At 45.4% G+C, this 21,369-nt stretch overlaps 1 protein-coding gene across 2 annotated transcripts; it reads right to left on the minus strand.

Annotated features, from left to right (window-relative positions):
- Positions 1-574: 574 nt before the first annotated feature.
- On the minus strand, positions 575-15,462 carry LOC125890856 (disabled homolog 2-interacting protein-like). 2 transcript variants are annotated; one of them, XM_049579707.1, is made up of 18 exons: positions 15,356-15,462; positions 6,924-7,068; positions 6,651-6,823; positions 6,298-6,569; positions 5,970-6,178; positions 5,624-5,768; positions 5,360-5,504; positions 4,391-4,627; positions 3,796-3,985; positions 3,476-3,711; positions 3,117-3,208; positions 2,526-3,014; positions 1,987-2,261; positions 1,740-1,853; positions 1,530-1,652; positions 1,364-1,443; positions 1,194-1,281; positions 575-1,064 (listed from the first exon to the last, which is right to left on the minus strand). In XM_049579707.1, exons 2-18 carry the CDS (start codon positions 7,059-7,061, stop codon positions 894-896), a joined length of 3,177 nt encoding a protein of 1,058 aa, XP_049435664.1. In that variant the 5' UTR covers positions 7,062-7,068; positions 15,356-15,462; the 3' UTR covers positions 575-893. The 2 variants fall into 2 exon arrangements, with proteins under 2 accessions (XP_049435664.1, XP_049435665.1); XM_049579708.1 differs by lacking the exon at positions 15,356-15,462 and adding an exon at positions 13,943-14,193.
- Between the last annotated feature and the right edge of the window lie 5,907 nt (positions 15,463-21,369).

A 21,369-nucleotide genomic window follows, 5' to 3' on the forward strand; every position in this document is an offset into this window, starting at 1 on the left:
CTGATCAGGAAAAACTCCCCAAAAAACCCTTTAACGGGGAAAAAACGGTAGAAACCTCAGGAAGAGCAACTGAGGAGGGATCCCTCTTCCAGGACGGACAGACGTGCAATAGATGTCGTACAGAACAGATCAGCATGATAAATTAACAGTAATCCATATGACACAATGAGACAGAGAGAGAGAGAGAGAGAGAGAGAGAGAGAGAGAGAGATGCAGGACAGACGGTAATGACAGTAGCTTACAACAACATTAATGAAAGTAATATTAATCAATATTAATATTAATAATTAATATTACCTACAGGCTATTAAACATTATTCCATTCACATGACATGCAGGACAATTAATGATGGGCAAACCGTTACTCGTTACTCTTCGTAGTCACGTAGGCATGTGAATTACAGCGTGTCATTGCAAAGGATGCATGCAACGGGTACACTTGAGCTGTTTCTCCGCCATCTCGTTCAAATGAGCCAGATGTAGGGGGCGGGTATTTATACGTCATGGCCTCAAGCTGAAAAAGAGTTCCTGTTAGGAACCTCTCGTGTTACCTTACTCATCGCACCTAACAGATCCCTCCTAACTCCTAACGCTGACTCCTCACTGGCAGGAATAAGAGACATGTGACGGCCTTAAAGATGGCGGACCTTGAATGACTTCCGGTTCAAGTCAGGAGTTAGGAGCTAGCAGTATACAATTAAGAGACTTAGGATGCAGTCAGGGACTGAGGGGTAACCTAGCAACAAGGGCGGAGTCAGGTCAGATCCACCTCTGTAGAAGGTGACAGTTGATTGACAGGTCTGTGGCGACTACGACAGCATTGATTGGTTGATTTAAAGGCGTGGTTAATGAGTAAGCCCCTCCTCCCGCCTGCAGTAAGAGCCAATCAGAGCTCAGCAGTTGCCGGAGTTACGGAACTCTCCGTTCTCTGTGATCTGCAGAGATGACGTGTTGCTAGGAGACAGGCCGTTCCTTTGTGATGTCACAGCGTACCGCTCCTTCAGCTGAGTCAGAGCCGCCATTAGACGACTGTTCGCTGCATCGAGACTCGCTATCCTCTTCTCCTGAGAGACAGACGGACAGAGAGAGAGAGACAGACAGGAAGTTTATTTACACATCAAGAGAAGACATCATAAAGTCACTGAGCAAGAACAAGCCTGAAAAGAGACAGAGACAGACGGACAGACAGGTACCTGCGCCTCTATGATCTTCTGCTTGGAGTCGACCACAGCCTGCATGTCAGAGTGATCCTTCTTCAGCTCCTCCTCTACAGCCATCAACCTGCACACAGACACACAGGTGAGAAGTGACAGGCAGGTGAGAGGAGACAGAAGTGGGGACAGACAGGTGTGTGGGGACAGACCTGCTGATGATGCTGTTCATCTGGAGGTCTTTATCATCCTGCAGTCTCCTCAGTCGACTCTCTGTGTCCTCCAGCCGCACCTGAGACACACATAGCAGAGTCATGTGACCATCAGGTGTGACGGACAGGTCAGGTGTGAGTCCAGGTGCTCAGGTGTGGGACTCACCTGGTACTCCTGCAGCATGCGTTGGTTCTGCTGATCCTGGACCAGCAGTCGGGCCTCACACTCGTCCTGACGCAATGCAGCAACTCGCAACTTCTCCTGCAGCAACGCAATCTCCTGCTGGTACTACACACACACACACACACACACACACACAGTGTCAGACCCACTAAAACCAGATCAGACCCAGTAGAACCAGTAAGAGTCTCCTACCTTCTCTATGAGGGCATCATCATGACGATCATCCTCTGTCTCGCCGTAGGAGGAGGCGGAGTTCATGTTGAGCAGCCAGGCGGCGGTGCGGTCCAAGGCACAGGGGGACGGAGCCTGAACACACACACACACACACACACACACACACACATATATACACAGTTACACACTGCGCCTGTCTGTCATCTCCATGACAACATCTCTAATCACCAGTGGGGATAGGTTACCATGGTAACCGCCCCGTTACCTTGGCAGCAGGGCGTTGTTTCTCGGGGCTGTCCCCTTTAGATGATGATGATGTCTGTCTGAGCCGCGACTGACCGCTGCTTGGCCAATCAGGACTTGATGACATCATGCTGCCGGAGGCGGGGCGAGGAGGGTAGGCGGAGCCTCCACCACCGCTGAGCATGCTGGGAGGTGTCCGACCACGAGGAGGTCCCGGCGGAGCAGAGGAGGGGGGAGGAGGTTGATCAATGCGTCTCTGAGGACCTGAGGAGCTCTGACGAATGGGGGCGGAGCTACCTGAGGAGCAACAGCACTGACATCATCAGAATCATCCCATCAGAGAGCTGCACATGTTGTACCACCAGCCTGTTGCTATAGATAGAAACCAGTAGACACTGAGTCCCTCCAGGTGGATGTCCAACAGGACGAGTGTCTCACTGTGTCCACCTGAAGGGACTCACCTCAGCACCTCCTGATGGAGCCTTAAGCTCCGCCCACAGTGAGTGGTGTGTTCTCATGTGGGAGGAGCTTTGTTTAGGACATTAAAGTGACTTCCTGTACCTGTGAGCGTCTCTGACAGAGACAGAGCACGTCTCGAGTATTCCTCGCCGCTGCTGCTGCTTGACATGGCCGACATCCTCTCCCCTCTCTCGCCCCCTCCCAGCCCCACAGACATCTGGGTAAGAAACGCAGGTTTGGTTGCCATGGTGTTCCTGTCTTCGGCGTTTCCCTGCGACCCCGCCGAGCCGTCTGAGGGTGTGACGTCTGTCTGCTGCTGATGCTGCTGCTGTGGTTGCCGTGGTGACGTGGTGGTCATGTGATACACGGGGTTCTGGAAGGAGAGGGGGAGGAGCCCCGTCCTGCGCTGCCACTGGCTGTCGTCAAGGCCGTCGCTAGGGGAGGAGTCTTGTAGATCGACCAGAGACAGACTGCGGCTCTCATTGGTCAGCTCTGGCCCCTCCCTCCGGCCCCCATTGGCCATCTCAAACCCCCCCTCGTTCTCATTGGGCTCCGAGTACGACGAGCTTGGCGCTGGAGAGCCCTGCACGCCTGCAGGAAGTGACACCAGCAGGAAAGGAAAGGTCAGATTCAGAGGTCAAAGGTCACAGACCGAGGTCAGGGGTTATGTGAGGGGTAAAGGTCAAAGGTCACCTGATGCGGGCTGCAGACTGGATCCTTTAGTGACGAAGAACAGATCTTTGTTTTCTGGAGTCGGAGACGGAAGTCTGGTGAAATCTACCAAACTAAACACACACACACACACACACACACAGTTACACGCTGTGCCTGTCTGATGTCGCCATGACAACACCTCATTGATAAGTCTTAATAATTGTAATAATAAATGAATAATAAATCTTATGTAAATTATCACTGATCATTGTTGTTTATTGATTGTTTATATAACAATGTTTTGCCCTGAAGCCCCGCCCCCACTCAGCTGTGATTGGTCAGTGTTCCTTTTAGCAGAGGTGCTGGATGCTAATGCTAACAGGAAACATGATGCTAACCCTCCATCCAGTCCAACGCCGCCCTGCAGGCCGATGGAGGGATTACAGGTGGCCAGAGGAGGGGACAGAGGCGGGGACAGAGGGGGCGGAGACAGAGGCGGTGGGGACACCACACGCTGAGGCTCCGGAGAGGAAACAGATGCGCCCCCTGGATTAGCCACGCCCCCAGGGTTAGCCAGAGCCACCGACACTTCTCTGAGGATCCGAGGAAGAGGACCGAGCTTCGCCAGACATGACTGGAGAAGGACAAAGACAGAGACACTTCAGCTCACTCTCATATCTGCATAATGAACATGAAGTCACCTGGTCAGACGTGTTACCTGGTCGAGTTCGGTCAGCAAGGTGTGCAGGGTGGACAGCTCTCGGCCGAGGTCAATGTATCCGTCGAAGCCGGCGGTGTGGTTCAGTCCGTCAGGGTTGGAGATCTCCTGCAGGAAGCGCTGCATGCTGCTCCACTGACGCTCCACGAAGTCGTTCATGAACAACATGTACTCCTCCTTAGTCCCAAACCTGATGCACAGGTGACACACACAGGGGACACACACAGGGGACAGGTGACACACACAGGTGACTCACACAGGTAAGTATTGATACAGGTGAACAAACAATACAGGTACTCACCTAAAGGTCAAAGCCCCTATCTCCTTCACAATAAAAGCTCTGCGGCTCCTTCACAATAAAAGCCCTCTAGGTCCTTCACAATAAAAATTCCTTCCTCCTTTACGATAAGAGCTCTGCAGCTCCTTCACAATAAAAGCCCTGCAGCCCCTTCACAATAAAAACTCTGCGGCTCCTTCATAATAAAAGCCCCAACCTCCTTCACAACAAAAGCCTGCGGCTCCTTCACAATAAAAGCCCCAACCTCCTTCACAATAAAAGCCCTGTAGCTGCTTCACAATAAGAGCGTAGACTCACTTGCTGAAGTTGGCGAGGTTCTGGATGACCTTGGCGATGAGGGTCAGAGTTCTTGCCGAGCGTTCATCGGGGTACTCCTGCATCAGGTCGAACAGCGACGGTGACATCACAGCAGGACACAGGAAGCGCAGGAACAACGAGGCGCTGATAAGACGCTCGCTGATATCTGGTCGCCCCCGGTTACTGCACTCCTGTCGCCATGACGCAAACACTTCCTTCAGCTCCCGAGGGAAGACCCTGAGAGACGCCGAGGGGTGGAGTTATAGAGTGTGTGTTTACACTGTGTGCATCACAGAGAGTGTAGTGTGTGTTTACACTGTGTGTATCACAGAGAGTGTAGTGTGTGTTTACACTGTGTATATCACAGAGAGTGTAGTGTGTGTTTACACTGTGTGTATCACAGAGAGTGTAGTGTGTGTTTACACTGTGTGCATCACAGAGAGTGTAGTGTGTGTACCTGTGTATATCACAGAGAGTGTAGTGTGTGTACCTGTGTATATCACAGAGAGTGTAGTGTGTGTACCTGTGTATATCACAGAGAGTGTAGTGTGTGTTTACACTGTGTGCATCACAGAGAGTGTAGTGTGTGTACCTGTGTATATCACAGAGAGTGTAGTGTGTGTTTACACTGTGTGCATCACAGAGAGTGTAGTGTGTGTTTACACTGTGTGCATCACAGAGAGTGTAGTGTGTGTTTACACTGTGTGTATCACAGAGAGTGTAGTGTGTTTACACTGTGTGTATTACAGAGTGTGTAGTGTGTGTACCTGTATGTGTGTGTACCTGAGTGTATCACAGAGAGTGTAGTGTGTGTTTACACTGTGTGTATTACAGTGTGTAGTGTGTGTACTTGTGTATTGTAGAGTGCGTAGTGTGTGTGTGTCTGTGTACCTGAGTATATCACAGAGAGTGTAGTGTGTGTACAGTGTGTGTTTCAGAGTGTGTGTAGTGTGTGTAGTGTGTGTGTACCTGTAGGAGTCGAGGATCTTGCAGAAGGCGAGCTCGCAGCACATCCTCAGGTTGGCCTGATGCTCAGAGAGGTCAGAGGTTGCACAGCGAGACGGGTCGACCTCACAGTTCTCGTCTGACTCGTACAGAGCTTTGATGAACTCACCTGGACACACACACACACACACACACACACACACACACAGGGTTCAGGTTAAAGCTCGGCCTCAGTGTGTGTGCAGTATGTTGTTGTGTATTGTGTGTAGTATATTGTGTGTTGTGTACCGAGGGCATCCTGCAGGTACTTCTGTCCAATTAGCTTCAGGTATTCTTCGATGCTCTTTGTCGCCAGCGTGTTCTCTCTGAAGATCAGCTGGTCATTGTCACGGCAACGGTCCACCTCTGACATCATCAGGTCAGTCAGGAAGTCCTGCAGAGAGGGAAAACTTTATTCAAAGCCTGTGGGCGTACAGAGGTCATGTGATGTGATGAGGTCACAGGAAGTTTGTGCGGTGGTCTGATCAGGTGAAATGGACGGGGTGTATGTCTGATGTAGGGGGGCGGAGTTATGGTGGTGGGCAGGCTGTATGTCAGGTGTAAGGGGCGGGGTTATTGTGATCGGCGGGTTTACCTTGGCCTTCCCAGTGCTGTGCAGGATGTGGACGAGCGCAGCGGCGAGCTCCTCTTTGGCTCTCAGACTGATGGAGGCCTCCAGCGTGTTGCAGAGCAGCAGGTAGTTGGAGCTGATGTACTCTGCGAACTCTTTGTACTGCTCCATCGGCAGGATGACGATACTCTGATAGCGAGCTTTGATCCGGACCGTCGGCACCGACGACTTACCTGAAACAGGAAACACCTCAAAATGATCATTTCTTCACTTCCTGTTTTCAGTTTGATTCATTCTCTAAAACCTTTTGACCTTTGACTTCAGTGACACAAACAAAGTCTGATCAACCTACCCCTGCTGGTACTGGGCGTGCTCACTGAGTACCACTTCTCCACCAGCTGTCTGCCTGTCACCATGGCGACAGGGATGTTGACCAACCCGACGTAGCTGCTCTTATCCTTCTTCCTCTTCCTGTCGGTGTCTTTGTACAGGTGGAGCGTGACGGCGTTGATGGAGGGCAGACTACTGAAGTCGAATCGTTCTCCCCAGAAGATGTTGTCTGTCTTCAGTTTACATGACGTCCGAGCGTAAAGACTGTCGTCCAGACACAGCTCGCAGAAATACCTGAAGTACACACACACTATTGTCACATACGGGTGTAGCCCCTCCTACATGTTATAAAGACGCAAGGTGTAGCGCCCCCACCTTTTCTTAGCGGGCAGGTCCTTGGCCTCGATGACCCACACCGTCAGGACGTTCTCCACCCTCCTGCTGTTGTCCTTGTTGGGGTGGACGGCTCGTCTCAGGTTCTCCATCCATTTGTCTCGCTCTGCTGCCGAACGACAGGAGAAACACTTTGTCCCTGTGGTGGTGGTTACCTAGGAGACAAAGGGTGGAGGTTATCACCATGGAGACAAGGGGTGTGGTTAAGGTATGGGCGTGGCTGATATGTGGTTGTGGTCATGGTGGGCATGTCACCTCGAAGCAGTAGTCCTGACCCAGCAGGGATGAGTGAACGGGTTTGATGATCACTGATTGGTCCATCCTGAGCTCCAGAGACGACACACAGCCGGTGCTTAGCAACGACTCCTGGCTACCACAACGCAGCCGCCGCATCACACACCTGAAAGACAGGTAACAGCCAATCACAGGAGGTGGAGAGGGAATGTAGGGGACTGATAACTGATATGTGACGTGATACTTTACTTTACTCAGGTGATCTGAGCTGTGTCTCCACATTATTCTCCCATCATACCTTACGTTATTATAGACGCAGCTTCCAGCACTGAACTGGAACAGGTGTTTTCCTATTGTAGCTGTTCAAAACAGTACGCTAACAGTACGCTAACGGTATGCTAACAGTATGCTATTCCTCTTTTCTGGAGCTATTGTGAAATAAAACATGTGGAACACACTTCCTGTTCCACCTCAGACGGTATAATGTGATCACATCTCTGTCGTCTCTGACAGGTGTCTCAAAGCATCGGCTGTTTTCCTTTTTAACCAAGCGTTAGCGATTAGCTTCCCCTGCTCCGTTAGTATATTGTTAAATTTAACAGAGCCTGAGCTAGCTCGCAGTAAACATCTACTCCAATCAGATGATTTATGATGTCTTATAACTCATAAACAGACAGAAACACATGACACAGACAGTTTACATAATTCAGACTTAATTTTAGCCCCATGTAAAGTTAAAAAACCCGATGTTTACCAGCTGACACCCAGATCGTCTGTCTTAATAACAGTATAGGCTTTTTATAACTGCTGACTTAATAAATCAGCGTTTTACTAAGTTGAGTGAAACATGACGCTGAATTCAGCAGCAGAGCTCAGTAATATCAGTCATATAAAGTAGTGGTAAAACAAATACCATTCATTTTACATGATATAAAAGAATGAAGGTAAATCATTAAGACTCAGAACAGATGACTAAACACTCAGTCCAGTGTGCTCTACTCTGATTGTGCCATCGAGTGGACAGATATGGGAACATAATTTATACCAAATACTATTAAAACAGATTCCCCTCCGAAACTGGTGAAATGGTTTCACCCAATATTAAACATGTTCAGACATCAGAAATGTTCATGTTAACAGGTTATTTCCTGTCGTCCTAACGTGCATTTGATGCTCGATGACGTTTTGTTTTAACCTGTTAAAGAGGCAACAGATAGCTACTTTTCCTAAATATATCATGATGAAAATAATGTGGGTTGCACAGGGTAGTATCCACAGTAAAATCAGACTATCAGTGTTTACATAGGTTACTTAGTGGCTTTGCAATCTTTGCAATAAGCTTCTGCCACCGGGGGTGAAATTTCGCGGAAAAAAATCTGCTTTACGGCAGGAAACGCGTCATGTATTGCGAAACTGGTTGGTCAGCCAATCAGGGACTGGAGCTGGTCCTTATGAGGAGTTGGGCATGAGATAGTTGAGTCACGAGCACAATGGCAGACGGACAAAGTTTGGAGACAAGTGAAAAACGGCCTAGCAAAAGAAAAGGAGCTCCTCTGTGTGAGGAGGCAAAGAAGAGCAAAAAGGAGAGTGATAAAAGAAGAGGAAAAACAAGAGTAAACCTCAGTCAGGCGTTCAAGAGATGGAGGGAGCTCCGTGACCAAAGAGGCTTCAAAACCCATGTCCAGCTAGCTTTCTTTCTAATGGATCAGTAAGTAACACGGCTAAATGTTAGCTAGACCAGAGAGGACTGGACTGTACTGGCTGCTAGTTCATTCCTAGCTGGCCAGCATCGCAAATCGCCGCAACCAGGGAGCTGGTAGCGAGTGTTGGTCGGCTGACATCCTGGTTGCCATTCTACGGCAGCCCTTGGACAGTGATACCCCCGTCCCTTCCTTCTGTTCTCTTCTCACGGAGGCAGCTATCCACGGACATCGCCCAGCTAAGTTACGCCCAGCTAAGGGAACACTGGACTTTCCACTGCAACAGCCTTAGACTGAGGAGCATCAAAATCAGTTAACGTTAGTCCACACAGCTCTCTGAAGTTGGCCTGGAGAGCAGGGGAATCATGTCGGTCACTGGCCATAAATGTGAGGGCAGCCTTTGCAGCTACTGGGTACCCAGCATCTCCGACCGGGAGAAGTGGAATAAAATCCTCTCCTCCGCTCCCATTTGTCTGGTGAACGCCTCTCCTCTGTCAAAAACACTCTGCCAGCAATTCAATAATATTGATGCCAGATGAAACATTTGAATATTTTAGTAGTAAGCCATGTTCTAAGCGGGATAATGTATAGTGAGCCGGTGACAGTTGAAAAATAACTTCGTTGTGCGTTGGGGTTCTATTCCCCTGTCAGGAGTTATTTTTCAACAGTCACCGGCTCACTATACATTATCCCTTATGTGAAAGGGAAAAAACGCTCAGCTGCTGGGAAATGTTGTCCTCCTGGGAGACAAAACACGCGATAATAAAGTGCCCTCCTGTGAGCCAAACTGCATGCTAAAGTGTCCTCCTGGGAGCCAAAAGGCCCGCTAAAGTGCCCTCCTGAGAGCAAAAAGGCCCACTAAAGTGCCCTTCTGGGAGCCACAATGCACGCTAAAGTGCCATCCCGGAAGCCAAAACTCACGCTAAAGTGCCCTCCTGGGAGCCAAAACGCGTGATAAAGTGCCCTCCTGGGAGCCAAAACGCAAGATAAAGTGTCCTCCTGGGAGCCAAAAGGCCCACTAAAGTGCCCTCCTGGGAGCCAAAACGCACGCTAAAGTGCCCTCCTGGGAGCCAAAAGGCCCACTAAAGTGCCCTCCTGGGAGCCAAAACACACGCTAACGTGCCCTCTTGGGAGCCAAAACGCCCGTTAAAGTGCCCTCCTGGGAGCCGAGACACACGCTAAAGAGCCCTTTTTTTTCCTTTTCGCCCCTGCCCTTCAAAAAGGCTGTGCACGCCACTGGTGTCCACACACCTTCTCATTCTATACATAGACATATACTAGTGGCTTTACAGCCTACATTTTATTGATTACCTCTGATTCCCACGGTCAATTTGGTCATTGCGACAGTGCGAGCAACACCGCTAACGCTAGGTGGTGCCAAGCTAAAAAAAATAAATCCTATCTGTTGCCTCTTTAAGACAAATTATTGGCCCTCAGTGTTCCACAGTCAGCAGGACTGTCCACTGAAGTAATGTCTGCACAGTGAGACCTGTTCATGACAGCACCAACCACCAGGATGTCACCAAGACAATACAACCCGCCCCACGTGTTATGTGTGTCTGATACTTTGCGGTAAGCAATAGTCACGGCCCCACTGTTCATACCTACGTAGTCACAGCCCCACTGTTAATACCTACATACGTACGTAGTCACAGCCCCACTGTTAATACCTACGTATGTACGTAGTCACAGCCCCACTGTTAATACCTACGTACGTATGTAGTCACAGCCCCACTGTTAATACCTACGTAGTCACAGCCCCACTGTTTATACCTACGTAGTCACAGCCCTACTGTTAATACCTACAGTACAGACCAAAAGTTTGGACACACCTTCTCATTCAATGCGTTTTCTTTATTTTCATGACTATTTACATTGTAGATTCTCACTGAAGGCATCAAAACTATGAATGAACACATGTGGAGTTATGTACTTGAAATAACTGAAAACATGTTTTATATTCTAGTTTCTTCAAAATAGCCACCCTTTGCTCTGATTACTGCTTTGCACACTCTTGGCATTCTCTCCATGAGCTTCAAGAGGTAGTCACCTGAAATGGTTTCCACTTCACAGGTGTGCCTTATCAGGGTTAATTAGTGGAATTTCTTGCTTTATCAATGGGGTTGGGACCATCAGTTGTGTTGTGCAGAAGTCAGGTTAATACACAGCCGACAGCCCTATTGGACAACTGTTAAAATTCATATTATGGCAAGAACCAATCAGCTAACTAAAGAAAAACGAGTGGCCATCATTACTTTAAGAAATGAAGGTCAGTCAGTCCGAAAATTGCAAAAACTTTAAATGTGTCCCCAAGTGGAGTCGCAAAACCATCAAGCGCTACAACTAAACTGGCACACATGAGGACCGACCAGGAAAGGAAGACCAAGAGTCACCTCTGCTTCTGAGGATAAGTTCATCCGAGTCACCAGCCTCAGAAATTGCAAGTTAACAGCAGCTCAGATCAGAGACCAGATGAATGCCACACAGAGTTCTAGCAGCAGACCCATCTCTAGAACAACTGTTAAGAGGAGACGCGCGAATCAGGCCTTCATGGTCAAATAGCTGCTAGGAAACCACTGCTAAGGAGAGGCAACAAGCAGAAGAGATTTGTTTGGGCCAAGAAACACAAGGAATGGACATTAGACCAGTGGAAATCTGTGCTTTGGTCTGATGAGTCCAAATTTGAGATCTTTGGTTCCAACCGCCGTGTCTTTGTGAGGCCAGAAAAGGTGAACGGATGGATTCCACATGCCTGGTTCCCACTGTGAAGCATGGAGGAGGAGGTGTGATGGTGTGGGGTGTTTTGCTGGTGACACTGTTGGGGATTTATTCAAAATTGAAGGCACACTGAACCAGCATGGCTACCACAGCATCCTGCAGCGACATGCCATCCCATCCGGTTTGCGTTTCGTTGGACGATCATTTATTTTTCAACAGGACAATGACCCCAAACACACCTCCAGGCTGCGTAAGGGCTATTTGACCAAGAAGGAGAGTGATGGAGTGCTGCGGCAGATGACCTGGCCTCCACAGTCACCGGACCTGAACCCAATGGAGATGGTTTGGGGTGAGCTGGACCGCAGAGTGAAGGCAAAGGGGCCAACAAGTGCTAAACACCTCTGGGAACTCCTTCAAGACTGTTGGAAAACCATTTCAGGTGACTACCTCTTGAAGCTCATGGAGAGAATGCCAAGAGTGTGCAAAGCAGTAATCAGAGCAAAGGGTGGCTATTTTGAAGAAACTAGAATATAAAACATGTTTTCAGTTATTTCACCTTTTTTTGTTAAGTACATAACTCCACATGTGTTCATTCATAGTTTTGATGCCTACAGTGAGAATCTACAATGTAAATAGTCATGAAAATAAAGAAAACGCATTGAATGAGAAGGTGTGTCCAAACTTTTGGCCTGTACTGTACGTACATATGTACGTACGTAGTCACAGCCCCACTGTTAATACCTACGTATGTACAGTCACAGCCCCACTGTTAATACCTACGTACGTACGTTGTCACAGCCCCACTGTTCATACCTACATAGTCATAGCCTTAGACATAATAATGTGGAGTCAGTCGCCGTCAGTTTGTTTCCACAGAGAAAAGGAAATATGTCTTGTGAGTACGAGCACACGTTATTTTCATGTTTAGCATGTGAAGTAAAATTGATTGTTTTTTAAAATTATATTATCAAGATCAAGATGCGAATTTCTGTTAGCATATTAATGATAACTCCCATAATATGTTATCATGGAGCTAACAGACTGTATGCTGGTTATTTGTCACATGGGTGTAGCAGTCTGAAGAAGAAGGTTCATCATTAAGTAGGTTTTCAGTTACACAGAATTTGCCTTGGTGTTTGGGGCATCAAATAAACATCCAGTAAACATTCAGTAAACATTTAGTAAACACAGGAAGAGGAAATAAAAAGAAAGGCAAAGTACTGCAACAGTAACGCCAGGTTCAAACTACACCACATCTTTGTCTGTTCCTACAGTCTCTGTGTCAGATCAGGTGATGGTGGAGTCATAAAATCTGTCCGTCCACAGGAAGTTCCTGCAGATGTTTCACAATAACAGCGTTTTTAGAAAATTCTGAAATTATAAGTGGCTTTTAATTTGAAACAAATACAGGAAGTGTTGAGTTTGAAATGATGGCATGATGCGGTGTTGATCTGTACGTAGTCACAGCCCCGGTGTTATTCTGTACGTAGTCACAGCCCCAGTGTTAATCTGTACGTAGTCACAGCCCCGGTGTACGTAGTCACAGCCCCGGTGTTAATCTGTACGTAGTCACAGCCCCGGTGTTGATCTGTACGTAGTCACGGCCCCGGTGTTGATCTGTACATAGTAACGGCCCCGGTGTTGATCTGTACGTAGTCACGGCCCCGATGTACGTAGTCACAGCCCCGGTGTTAATCTGTATGTAGTCACGGCTCCGGTGTTGATCTGTACGTAGTCACAGCCCCGGTGTTAATCTGTGTGTAGTCACAGCCCCGGTGTTAATCTGTACGTAGTCACAGCCCCGGTGTTGATCTGTACGTAGTCACAGCCCCGGTGTTGATCTGTACGTAGTCACAGCCCCGGTGTTGATCTGTACATAGTCACAGCCCCAGTGTTGATCTGTACATAGTCACAGCCCCAGTGTTGATCTGTACGTAGTCACAGCCCCGGTGTTGATCTGTACGTAGTCACAGCCCCGGTGTTGATCTGTACGTAGTCACAGCCCAGCTTTAATGTTTTCAGATGAAGTCATGTCGAGTCAACAAAGATGTGTCAGATGAAATTTAATATCTTTAAAAACACAATCAAACATTTTTTGTCAAATTAAAACAGCTGATTATAAAAACACAGCTGACGGGGGGGGGGGGGACTGTGACCTCTGACACACACACACACACACACACACACACAGGTCTAAAGCCTTCAGGATGATCTGCTGTCCCTCCGTTAGCTTGTTAGCTCTGGTCATTATCTTAACGAGCTGCTTAATGTTAGCAGCTTACTGAGCTAATTCGCCAGGGACGTCTGAGTGTGTGTGTGTGTGTGTGTGTGTGTGTGTGTGTGTGTGTGTGTTAACATGGTTTAGCTGAACATTTTGGCTAACAGCGTGTGTCTAGCTTAGCCACATGCTAATGTACCAGACTAGCTGTGTGCAGACTGAAGGCTAACACACACACACACACACACACACACAAACGCAGCATGTATGGTCATGCAAATCAGGTAACGCAGCCACCCCCCCTCCACACACACACACACACACACACACACACACTGCAGCTCATTTATCTGTTCAGAGGACAAAGGCTGTTTAATGCATGCAGAGTCTGTGCAGATACTCACCGAGCATCCTGTGTGAATGCTGAGGAGGAGGAGGAGGAGGAAGAGGAGGAGGAGGAGGAAGAGGAGGAGGAGGAGGATGGGGGGTTATGGATCCATGTTCTCCTTCGGAAGCAAGCAGCAGCAGCAGGAGGAGGAGGAGGAGGAGAGAGGAAGGAAGATGGAGGACCTGCTGATCCTGATGTTGTTTGGTTGAAACGCTGAAGACTGTCTGTCTGTGTCTGTCTGTCTGTCTGTGTCTGTCTGTCAGTTCGTTGCTATCAATGCTACACAGCTCAGCAGCTCTGTCTCTATGAGCCTCGACCTCCCTCTCTGTCAGCAGTGGCCCCTCCCCTGCAGTGAGGCTGCCCTACTTCCCCTCTCCTCTCCTCATCTCCTCTCCTCTCCTCATCTCCTCTCCTCATCTCCTCTCCTCTCCTCTTTCCTCTCAGTGCTCCCCCACCCTGTCTCAGTTCCTGTTGTACAGATGTGGTCTCAGCCCTCTCTGTCTTGAACCTGTTAAACGTGCTCGTAGGAAAACAGTCAACCCTTCTTTCATGGTTACCATGGTGATACCCATCCAGTGACATCATCACAACCTCTCAACACTGTGTCAGTGATGGTTCGTCCCCATGCAGGTGAGGTCCTCTCTGAGGGACACCACAGATTCTGGTCTGGTTCATCAAGACTACTCAGTGCCCCCCCCAGACAGTAACGCATCTCTGACTCCCACACCAGGTCTCCTTCTCCACCCGAGGGGGCGGGGCCAGCACCTCAAGGCCTACACCTGACAATACACCTGATGACACACCTATGTTGCCCCGTCAGCTCAACAGAGAGGTACAACAATCTGAGAAGGTTTTAACAGCCTGACCCCAGAGCATGATAGGTCAACCCATGACTGGGTCCACCTGAAAAGGTGGTCTCGAGGTCTGGTTCATGTGGTCTCAGGTGATAGGGTTCATGTGGTCTCAGGTGATAGGGTTCATGTGGTCTCAGGTGATAAGGTTCATGTGGTCTCAGGTGATAGGGTTCATGTGGTCTCAGGTGATAGGGTTCATGTGGTCTCAGGTGATAGGGTTCATGTGGTCTCAGGTGATAGGGTTCATGTGGTCTCAGGTGATAGGGTTCATGTGGTCTCAGGTGATAAGGTTCATGTGGTCTCAGGTGATAAGGTTCATGTGGTCTCAGGTGATAAGGTTCTCTGACATGTTGAGGGAAATGTAGTTCCAGTTTCAGAGACTCTGATGAACCCTGTTTGGCTGTTTGTGAATGTTTGGTAGACCTGGACTCTGAACACCTTGGATCCACTGTAAGGTTGGTGGACTCACCTGGCACATGGCCCCCTGCTGGGTCCAGGTCTGAGCAGGGTCCAGGTCTGAGCTGATTGATCACTGATGGAGGGTTTTGATTGATTATCAGTGATATATCAGTTACCTGGAGTCAGCAGAGGACGTCTGGTCAATCCTCACGCTGCCAGGACGACTGAGTTTGGGCTGAGAACGAGTCCGACGGAGAGACTGCTTCAACCTCCGGGACAGGAAACCCTGAGGAGGAGGAGGAGGAGGAGGAGGAGGAGGAAGAGGAGGAGGAGAAGGAGGAGGAGGAAGAGGAAGAGGAGGAGGAAGAGGAAGAGGAGGAAAGAGTCAGACATTCGTCTTTCATCAGTAACACTGAGCTCTGACTGATGACATCATCAAACATTAATCCCCTCTGAACATGTGATGTCAAGTGAACCAGGAAATGACATCAGTGTGTTTTGAGCATGAGTCTGTCTCCATGGTAATAGATGCTGCAGACCTCACCTGGTCTGGACCAGTTTGACTTCAGAGTCTTAGCAGAGGAACACCTGATCAGTCCGCTGATGATGTCACTACTGTTGGTGATGTCATGTGACCACAGTCCTGATGTGGGTTGAACCTCCACAGGCACGTTTGATGTCGAATGTTTAAAGCTGATAAAACCTTCAGTTTTTCACCATTTTCATTCATAAAGTTTGTTTTTGGACAAATTTTAAATGAAACATGAATTTTTATATAATATCACTATTTTAAAATATTTTGTTTCTTTTGTGATGAAGCGTTTTGTTGCACGTGTGTTCACGGACCATCTGAAATTTGAAAATCCCACAATAATTTCTATTTTTACAGTTTCTCATTGATAAATTAGGTTATTTTGGCTTTTTAAAAAAAAAAAAAAAAAAAAAAAAAGACACAATTTGGAAAAATCTCCAAAATGTAGAAGACAAATTTTGGAAGGTAAAAATTACACAAAACTGTTTCACCATCTTTGTGTCACTTATGAAACATCAGACACAACGTTAATAAAACATTAACAAGACGTTAATAAACACTAATAAAATGTTAATAAAAAGTTAATAAAACATTAGTAAAACATTAACAAGATGTTAATAAAAACTAATAAAATGTTAATAAAAAGTTACTAAAATGTTAATAAATATTAATAAAACGTTAATAAAGTGTAAAAACATTAATTAAACGTTAATAAACATTAATAAAGCATTAATAAAACATTAATTAATCATTAATAAACATTAATAAATCGTTAATAAAACATTAATTAAACATTAATAATAGGGCCGTAACGGTACGTGTATTTGTGTCGAACCGTTCGGTACGCGACTTCCGGTTCGGCATGACCCTGTACCGAATTATTAGGTGCAGGATATTATTTTATTTTATTTCATTTTAATTCAGTTTTTGTGAGCCGAACCATTTAAAATATCTAGTTCCCCGATGGACATAATTGAGTGACGGACCGAGTTCGACCGTAAATCTCCGCTTTCACTTTGTGTAGCGCAACATGGCAAGTGAGCCTGACAAACTTGAAGACCCACCCGCAAACCTTAAGTCCTCCGTTTGGGAACACTTTGGTTTCAGGGTAAAATACGAAGATGGAAATAAAGAAGTTGACAAGACCAAAGCAGTGTGCCGACACTGCAGAACAGCGGTCGGGTATGTACTTGGAAACACGCCTAACATGCTAACGCATCTAAAGCAACACCACCCCAGTTTGAACGTTACCGGCACGACTAGAAAAAGCAATTTGGTGCAAACTACGATATCGTCGTCGTTTAAAAAGAAAGAGCGTTTCCCTGACCATCGCGCTAAAGAAATAATCAACGCCACTGGAGTTTTCATAGCAGCCGATCTGCGACCGTACTCCGTCGTTGAAAACAGAGGATTCATACACATGATGAAGGTGATTGAGCCGTGGTTTAAAATGCCTTCTCGTCACTACATGAGTGAAGTCATCATACCACGTCTGTATAAACACGTTAAAGCCACTGTTGTCCACGATCTGTCCAAGGCTCCCTCAGTAGCACTCACAACGGATGGGTGGACATCCCAAGCAACAGAGGGCTTCTTAACGGTGACAGCACATCACATCTGAGTGGGAGATTAAAAGCCATGTTCTGCAAACTCGCCCTATATATGACCAACGCACAAGCACAAACCTGGCAGAGCTTAAGGCCACAGTCATGGAGTGGAAGTTGGAGAGATCAGGATCACCAATAACAGTTACCACTGACAATGCAAGAAATATTGTAAAAGCAGTGAGTGAAGCTGGACTTGGGCCCCAAATTGGTTGTTTTGCTCACACATTCAATTTAGCTTCTCAAAAAGGAACAGCTGTCAACCAAGTGTCCAGGCTGCTAGGAAGAGTGAGAAAACTTGTGTCCTTTTTTCACCACAGCACAACAGCAGCACACATACTGCAGACGAAACAAGAGATGCTGGGCATAAAAAAACACAAGCTTATCCATGATGTTCCCACCCGCTGGAACTCCAGCTATGATATGCTGGAGAGATACCTGGAACAGCAAGTACCAGTGTACTCAGCCCTGACTGAAAAAGTCCTCAAGAAAAGTAACACAGCTGCACTGTCTGCTCAGGATGTGAACCCGGCAGAGGAGATAATTAAGGTACTCAAGCCACTCAAAAGTGCCACAACAATAATTAGCACAGCAAAGTCACCATCAGCATCAATGATCCTGCCCACCAAAACCACAGTGCTTATGGCTGTGCAACCCAATGATGAAGACAGTCCAACTGTGAGGGACATCATAGTGGCCATAAGGGAGAACCTGGAGGGCAGATACCCAGACATGGACACTCAAGACTTCCTCAACAAATGTGCAGCTCTTGACCCAAGATTCAAGTCCCTTCCCCATGTGGACAACGCCTGCTGCAACAGAATCTACGAAAATATCTCATCACTGAGATTACCATGGAGGAACAGGTATTGTGCTAATTTTATTTTGCATAAATGTCTTCATTGCTTACTTTGAACAATTTTCTGCTGCAGTGTCATTGGTATTATTTTTTTTATCTGTATTAATTATGTTTTATTCATTTTTTGTTTGTTTTTATGTTTTATTCTTTGCAGAGAAAGGAGGCTGATAATTCCTCTCCTCCTGCCAAGAAGTCTGCTGTAGTTGAGTTGTTGGGTGGGCTCTTCAAGAGTCAATGCCTTCTTTGATGTTTCCAGTCAAAAGACATTTCATTGCCGCAGTTTTGCTAATTGTAACACAACATATATTGTGTATCGACTGGAGTGTGAATGGCTGCTTCTATGTTGGCCGCACAAAACGAAAGCTCAAAGAAAGACTGGCTGAACACAAATACGCCATACGAACTCAAAACCCAAACTACCCCATGGCCCAACATTACAAAACTACTGGTCACACCAGTCCTGACACTTTAAAATGCATGGCCATTGAGGTAGTCCCCAGTAGCCTAAGAGGAGGGGACAAACTGAAGCGCCTCCTACAGCGTGAGAGCTTTTGGATTTGCACATTGAAGGCCACTGCTCATCCTGGTCTCAATGAAGAGATAGACTTTTCTCCCTTCTTGTAATATTGCTTGTATTTATTGTTCTCTGTTACAGGTGTGTATATGTTTAACTATATGGACTACTCAATACATTTAAAGTGACAGGAATCATTTGTTTATTTGCAGGGTCACATGGATCATTCAGTCACTGTAGTTTTTGTTATAAAATATTCAGTTTAAATATTTTCATTATTCTGGATTTGCAGTACGACTGTCTTTTAGTCTCTAAATTTAGTCTCTCTGCCCTTCTGCCTATTGTAGACAGCCTTTTTGGCACTGAGTATATTTTTTGTGTTTTTTGTGGCATACCAATGGCCTTTTACACATGTAGTGTGCTGACTGTCTTGTGATAGTTGTCTATGTACACTCTGCTTGACAACCCTTTTATGATGTTTTAAACTTTGTTGTTGTGCTATTCCTGCCTGTCTCTACTTTTGGTCGTATTCTGAACGACTGGTCACAGGTTCTGCGTTACTTATACATTTCTGCATCAATGTCTTGTTATCCATTGTTGTTGTAATCTGACAGTCACACGTGTACAAATTTTGTATTTGTATTTTTCATTATTCTGACGATTGCTGTGATTCACACATAGTCATGCAATTGTTGTCATTTATACATTTATTTACTTATTTTCTTCCTGTTCTCAGCATAGGCTGATTGATCTGTCACATGATCCAGTCACATGATCTTTTCACACATTCCTAATGTGATTTAAACACCTGTTTGTAATTTGACTGGCTCATATCCTGATGAAGACTTGTTGAGTCGAAACACGTTGATATCCTTGTGCTTAATAAAGGATTTTTAATATTACCCTGGAGTGCCTCGGACTTTTCAGTTTGGACTGCATTTTTGAACATTTCTTGAAACTTTCAGTTTATAATCAGGACAGTCCTACTGTTTTTATTACATTAATAAAACCTTGATGGAACATTAATAAAATGTTAATAAACATTAATAAAACGTCAATAAACATTAATAAAACGTTAATAAATATTAATGAAACCTTGATGGAACATTAATAAAATGTTAATAAACATTAATAAAACGTTAATAAATATTAATAAAACGTTAATAAACGTTAATAAAATGTTAAACATGAATAAAACGTTAATAAACATTAATAAAATGTTAAAATTAATAAAACGTTAATAAACACTAATAAACATGAATAAAACGTTAAACATTAATAAAATGTTAATAAACATTAATAAAACGTTACACGTTGTTAAACGTTAATAGAACAGTAATAAATGGAGAAAAACGTCACCTTCTGATCTGAAAACCAAAAGACAAACTGATCATTTCTGATCATCAGTCGTCAATAATTCAGAGATAAACATTCAGTCTGAAACATGTTGTTATTTTTACCTGACGAATCAAACAGCTGTTTAATTATTAGAAAAACGTCAGTCTGATTAAAGTTTGATTTGTTTTCTGTCTGTAACCAGTGATGGAGATTAATTTGTTTCTGAAACTCATCAGGATGTTTGTCAGTTATATTTCATAACTCTTCCTCTCTGTGGACGAATCAGAGTTGATTTTACAGGTAAACAAACAGTGATGTCACAGGTTAGGCTGCAGACAGCTACAGACAGGTACAGGTGACCTGACGTTCTCTGACAGGTATAAACTACAGATCGACCGATATGGGTTTTTTAGGGCCGATACTGTTACCAATTATTAGTAGTCAAGGAAACCGATAACCGATATTTAGAACTGATATTCATTTGCAGTAAAAATTAAAATTTTGGTGTCAAAATTTAGAATAACACACCTGGGGTTAGACTGAATACAACAGTATACTGTTTGTTTTTGTACACTGAAAATCTGTGATAAAAAGACCTTCAACTTTTGTAGAATAACACAAACTCTGACGCAAATCTTGGTTGAAATGGCTGGTTGTTTTATTATATAAAAAACGAAAAGTGCAGAGATCTCTTAAAGTTCACTGAAAATGAAATGGCTCCCTGATTTTTTTATAAGATCAAAGTAAAAATTTAACTGCACATTACTGAAATTTGAGTCTCGGCAATAAGTTAAATTATCTAAAAACAAAACGTTCAGGTATCTTCTAGAAGCATTTATAAAAGTTCACTGAAATAAAAACAGTAAATTAATGATGTCTTATGTTCTCTCTCAGGTACATCTGATCCAGCCTGATTAAGTGCAAACCAATAAAGAGGGTGGCAGGAACAGGAACCTCGGCTCACTTCATTTATTGATAGCTTTAGTAGTTTTACTTTTTTTATTTATTTATTTATTTTTTTTTTACATCAAATAGCATAATTAGTTTATAAATAAAGATTACACTTTCAGTGGTTGCCAGACTTATTTTTATTAAAGTATTTTGTAATTACATGTTTTTAATATACCAGTCGCATTTCATTTTTTTCAGCAAAATAAGTACTTCTACTTTAATGCCAAGTAAATTTAATTGATATTCTTCTATACTAATGAAGCCTGCAAAACAACTTCACATCAGTCGCTGAAGCTAGCGTGCATGTACACAGACACACACACACACACACACCCACACACAGTCCATGTCAACATAGCTGCACACAGACAACAGTTTCTTCTCAGCGTGAC

Source organism: Epinephelus fuscoguttatus, linkage group LG6 (assembly GCF_011397635.1).
Source record: "Epinephelus fuscoguttatus linkage group LG6, E.fuscoguttatus.final_Chr_v1".
In the NCBI taxonomy this organism is placed as follows: domain Eukaryota; kingdom Metazoa; phylum Chordata; class Actinopteri; order Perciformes; family Serranidae; genus Epinephelus; species Epinephelus fuscoguttatus.

Excerpts from the sequence above, each read along its gene's own strand:
- LOC125890856 (XM_049579707.1), bottom strand. The coding sequence starts at position 7,061 with ATGCGGCGGCTGCGTTGTGGTAGCCAGGAGTCGTTGCTAAGCACCGGC. Across the intron at positions 1,854-1,986 it reads AACAACGCCCTGCTGCCAAG|GCTCCGTCCCCCTGTGCCTT; the intron begins GTAACGGGGCGG and ends GTGTGTGTTCAG. Across the intron at positions 1,444-1,529 it reads GCATGCTGCAGGAGTACCAG|GTGCGGCTGGAGGACACAGA; the intron begins GTGAGTCCCACA and ends TGTGTGTCTCAG.